Source organism: Monoraphidium neglectum (assembly GCF_000611645.1).
Source record: "Monoraphidium neglectum strain SAG 48.87 unplaced genomic scaffold scaffold01205, whole genome shotgun sequence".
Lineage (NCBI taxonomy): Eukaryota > Viridiplantae > Chlorophyta > Chlorophyceae > Sphaeropleales > Selenastraceae > Monoraphidium > Monoraphidium neglectum.
In genome coordinates this window covers 11,041-16,126 of record NW_014012423.1, presented here as the reverse complement: position 1 = coordinate 16,126, position 5,086 = coordinate 11,041, and the positions used below count along the sequence as shown (strand labels likewise).

General features: G+C 66.6%; 2 protein-coding genes across 2 annotated transcripts in view; both read left to right on the top strand.

Moving 5' to 3' along the window:
* Nucleotides 1–56: 56 nt before the first annotated feature.
* MNEG_7021 (hypothetical protein) lies at nucleotides 57–1,587 on the top strand (the record flags this gene model as incomplete). Its single annotated transcript, XM_014044508.1, has 4 exons — nucleotides 57–245; nucleotides 499–816; nucleotides 1,097–1,200; nucleotides 1,383–1,587. 4 exons carry the CDS (start codon nucleotides 57–59, stop codon nucleotides 1,585–1,587), a joined length of 816 nt encoding a protein of 271 aa, XP_013899962.1.
* A 1,758-nt stretch (nucleotides 1,588–3,345) lies between these two features.
* Nucleotides 3,346–5,086, top strand: part of MNEG_7020 (peptidase S8/S53 subtilisin kexin sedolisin) — a gene marked incomplete at both ends in the record, with an annotated part of 5,956 nt that continues 4,215 nt past the window's right edge. The window contains 4 exons of the mRNA XM_014044507.1: nucleotides 3,346–3,772; nucleotides 4,016–4,130; nucleotides 4,410–4,476; nucleotides 4,805–4,850. Of these exons, the coding sequence (XP_013899961.1) occupies nucleotides 3,346–3,772; nucleotides 4,016–4,130; nucleotides 4,410–4,476; nucleotides 4,805–4,850 (655 nt within the window). The remainder of the gene's footprint in view (nucleotides 3,773–4,015; nucleotides 4,131–4,409; nucleotides 4,477–4,804; nucleotides 4,851–5,086) is intronic.

Sequence of the window (5,086 nt, the reverse complement as noted above, 5' to 3'; positions counted from 1 at the left end):
GGGTCGGGCGGCTGGGCGGGGTGGCAGGCGCGGGCGCGGGCGCGGCTGTGCCGGCGATGAGCATGGTGCACCGCGTGTTTGGATTGGATGTCCAGGTCGCGGCGCCCTGCGACGACGAGGCAGCCGCGGGCGCGGGCGCCAGCAAGGGCGCGGCGGCCCCGCCGCCGGCCGCTGCGGCGGCGGGCGAGGCGGGCCTGGTGGACGCGCAGCAGTTTGTCAAGTTTGCCCACTTTGTGCACGCGAAGGTAGGGCCGGCGGGCGGGGCGGGGCCCTGGGACCGATGTGTCGTGGCGGCGGGGCCGACTGCACTTTGATGGCTTCCGGTAGGCTGCGCACGTGCGTGTGCGCATCAATCTCCCTGTACGCGCACTCGCGCGCGCACACACACACACACACACACACAAACACAAACACACACACACACATGCACATGCAACGCGACACACATATACACACACACGCGCGCGCATACGCACACACACACCCTGCAAACCCCAGGTGCTGCGTGAGTGCTACGACATGCTGTTTGACGGGGCTTTCTCAGACATCCTCTGCGCCTCCGATATCCAGGAGGAGCCCCCACAGCAGCAAGGCCAGCAGCAGCAGCAGCAGCAGCAGCAGCAGCAGCAGCCGGCCCTCCTCCAGCCCCAGCCGCTCCACCCGCAGCCGCTGCATCAGCCGCGCGGGCAGCAGCAGCAGCAGCAGCAGCAGCAGCAGCAGCAGCAGCGGCACCCGCGGCACGCAAGCGGCACGCGGACGGTGCTGCTACGGCGCCCCAAGGTGTTCACACTGGCGCTGGTCTGGGATTCTCCCCAGGTGAGGACCCCAACCATGCCCTGCGCGGGCGGCGCCCCGGCTTGGGGAGCAATCAGAGGCTTGCGCCCGCAAATCCTGCCGCCTCCGCACCCTCGGCGCGCCCGGGCCCGTGGCTTGCCTGCCGGCCTCCCCTCCAGCCCCCGCAGACACAGCCGGCTGCTGCCTTTTTGTTTCGCGCGCCTGTGACGAGGAGCTGCTGGCTGCCGTCATGGGCACCTGGCGCCCCGCCTGGAGACTGACCCACGGTGTCCCCTCCCCCACACACACACACACCCCTCAGGCCCCGGTGGACGCACTCCATGGCACCATAGACGCGCTCGGCCCCGAGCTGGACCTCATGCGCGCGTTCGGGGGCGTCGCGCCGGGGCCCGCCCACCAGCTCAGGTGCGCGCCCCGCCCAGCGGGCTCCCCTCCTCAGCGCGCGAGCGCCGCCCCTTTTGCACCCGAGCCTGCGCCGAGGCCGCGGCGCCGGGCATCCCAACTTAGTGCCCAATCCCGCTGCGTGCGTGCTCCGACCTCTCCGAACGTGCGTTTCCCCTCCTCGCCCCGCAACCGCACCCCTCCAGGTGCGTCGTGTGCTACTTTGGCCACCACTACAACGCGTTCTGCCTGTCAGAAGAGCTGGGCCAGTGGCTGCTTTTCGACGACGACCGCATCTCCCTGGTGGGCGAGTGGCCCAGGGTGCAGGCCGCCATGAAGGCCGCGCGGCTGCAGCCATCGCTGCTGCTCTACGAGGCCAGCGCGCCCCCCGCGGGCGGCCCGGAGCCGTGAGCGGCCGCGCCGGCGGCGTGCGCTTTTTTTGCCCTCTGGCACGCTTCTGGGGCCGATTTTCAGCGGCCAGAACGCCAGACAATGGTTTCTAACACGGCTCGAGCTTTGGGCTGTTACTTAGGCGAGCGTTTCTCAGCAGGAGAGGGGAGCTCGTCCCTTGCAGGGCGTGTGTTAGGGCGGCACGAACCCCGCAACCGCTGCCCTGCATTGCGCCGGGGAGGGGCGGGGTGCGGGCGCAGCGCGGCCCTGCTGGTCTGTTTGCATGCTGCGCGATGTCTTGTCTGCGCACGCTTGGTGCGCGCCGTGGCCGCCGTTCTCGCATGAGATGTGAAGACGGCGGTTCTGGTGGTGTACAGCTGTCCTCTGCATTGGTTGAACAGGGTCCCGAGGCCTTCTTATCACCCAGCTTTTTGCCGGGGCTCGTTCCCGCTGGCGCGGCGCCGGCGCGCACGCATCCCTCACCCCAGGGGGCGGGCGCGGCGGCGTGGGCCGTTTGCGGCGCTCAATCTCGGACTCGGACGCTCCGCGCGCGCCCGCCCACCATTCGGCGGGCGCGCTGCCTATTCTGTACGAGTGCACATTCCAACACCGTCGCCCCGGGCGGCCAGTCGTGCAAACGTGTGTCGTCGTGGCTGTTCTGGCGCATCGCTTTCGGAGGTCAACATTTGACACAACAGCTCCATCCGTGTAACAGACGCTTGCTGCAAAGGCTCTGCCAGCGGATCAGTTGCTTGCGGCGTGTCGCATACGTCGCTGTTGCCGGCACACCTACACCTCGCTCGGGGCGTAGGGAGGGCATGACATGTGCAGGCATAGCCTGGATGTTCCCCGCCGGCTGCAATTAGGGATTGCCCAGCTAGTTGGGAGGGGGTGACGGGCCCGTCAAGGGAACTATCGCAATAATCGTGGTTGGTATGTCGCTCAAAGAACTACTCGAAGGTATCAACGGCGTCTCTCACCACGGGTTCCAAAGAAGTGCGTCGTGAAGAACCTGTGACCATTCCGGGGCCCCCCAAGCAGAAACCCGACGTCGCTGTTCAGGTGTTGTAACATACGTAAGAAGAGCATCTTTCTTGAACGCGAACGTCGCCCCAATTCCGTCCTTTGGGTATCTGGACATCCCGTCGTAACGTGGACCGTGGTTGAGGGGCCCCAGCAGTGATTTCGGAGCGCGACGTCCTTGCAAGTCAGTTTGAAGACCATCCTGGCACCTCTACCTCGGCTTTGGTGAGGGTAGTTGTGTTTGAGCGCCGCGTCACCTGGCTCTGCGCGTTTGCAGTATTTGCCGTGCTCAATTCAGCCTTATGCCTCTTGATCCGGTGTGCCCCCCCTTCAGGCTGGGGCAAAGATGAAGGAGCATATTATGAGAACAGCAACACTACTTGCGGCACTCCTGCTGACCTGCACGGACACAGCCCTGGGTGAGTCGTCGGCTGGGAGGGCAGTAACGTCCAGCCGCTGCTGCTGCTGCTGCTGCTGCTGCTGCTGCTGCTGCTGGCGCGACGCGCTCGCTCGACCGTTAGAGGACCCACCATGCGGACCCATGCGCTCCCCCACGCCCGACCGCGCACATGAGCGCCGCATTCTTCTGCGCTGCCGCCACCCTCGCGAGCAGCCGAGTGCGGCCGCCGCTGCGAGGCCCCTGTGCCGGTCGCAGCGGGCAGCAGCACCCGTCCAGCTGCCGCCGCTGCCAATGCCAATGCCGCCCCTGTGGCGGCCGCGGGCGGCGTCGATTACGAGGCGGCTGCGCTCTCTGCAATGGCGGCCGGCCAGCCCGCAAGGTTTATCGTCACCTATAAGGTCACCAGAAACGCTGCCGGGGCCCAAGCCGCCACAGCAGGCGCGGCCGTGGTCGCGGCCGGCGGCGGCCCCGCCGCGGCCGAGCCCGCTGCAGCTGAGCACGCCGTACGGCTGGGCGCGCAGGACGCGGTCAAGGCCTCCGTCGCCGCCGCTGCGCGGGGCGTGGCGGTCGCGCGCGAGTTTGACCAGCTGCCGGTCAACGCGGTCAACGTCGCCAGCGCGGCGGCGCTCGAGGCGCTGCGGGGGGACCCACTGGTCGAATCGGTTGAGCCGGACCGCATGAACTTTCCGGCCCTACTGGAAAGCCTGCCGCTGATCAACCAGGCCGCGGTGGCCGCGTCCGGCAAGCAGGGGAGCGGCTGCTACGTCGCCGTCGTCGATTCGGGTGGGCGGCCAGCGCGCAGCCCCCGCCGGCGCCGCAATGCCTGCATCTGCTGGTGCATGCGCATGCAGCACGGCTGCACGTGCCACCAGGCTTGCTCGCGCGCCAGCAGCGACTAGCTGCCGCCGCCTCCCCCGTACATCATAGAGTGCTCCTCTGCCCCGCCGTCCGTCGCAGCACGCTGGTCCGCCCCTACCTACCCATTCCAACATCGCTCCTCTAAACCCCAAACGCTGCTGCTCGCAGGCGCCAACTACACCCACCCTGACCTGGGCTCCTGCACATCCCCGGGCGCGCCCGCCTCCTGCCGCGTTGCGTACGCCCGGGACTTTGCCGCCAACGACAACCAGCTGGACGACATGTGAGGCTGCGCTTGGTGGTGATGTGATGTCAGCATGACAGGTGCATGATGTCAGCATGATGTCAGCATGATGTCAGCATGATGTCAGCATGATGTCAGCATGATGGCGTTGTGAAGTCGGCACGATGGCGGCATGCGACAGATTAGGGCGCGCCGGCCGCCATGAGGGGCCCCAGGCATATGCGTGCTTGTGCCTTCCACGTCGCCCCAGTGCATCAAGAGCGATGCTCTTGCGCCGCGAGGAGGATTCCGACCTCAACCCTCGACCGCTCACCGCAGGGGGCACGGCACCAATGTCGCTGCCACAGTCTCAAGGCTGGCACCAGGCGCCCAGATCCTTGCGCTGGTGGGTGAGAAGGAGGGCGTACGATCGCACAGGCGACGGCCTGCGTCAGGCTTGCAACAGCAGCTTCAAACCCCAACACGAACTAAGGCTGGTCTTGCGTGCAGGCATGGCCTTTGACTCAGTCAGCTGCACGCGACGCCTGGTGCAAACACGAGTGTGCGCGAATGTCTCTGAGGCTGATGACCGGCTCACTGGTTCGCGCTGGCCCCTGTTGACGTCACTGCCGGCTGTCAACAAGCACATCAGCCGCCTCTGCAGTCAAGCAAGCACCTGGCTGCCGAACCAGTTGTTGCCCAGGCATCACCCACCCAAATCGACTGCAATGCAGGACGTGTTTACGTTTGATGGGACCAACCACTACGCGTGGGATTCAGGTGGGTCGGGTCACTTCCGATGCTGCTTGGTTACTGGCTTGGTTTGTCTGGGCAGATTTGTCTGGTGCTAGGCCTCATCAGGCCACTACACTCGCCACGGCCCGCTGAGCTGAGAGTTTCCATCCCGCCTGGTTGCAAGAGGGCTGCACCGTGCTGAGGCGCCACGGCCGCCTTGAAGCACCCTTTAGACGCCTTCCGACCCCCAAACCCTGCCCTTGAACCCCGATGTCCTCACC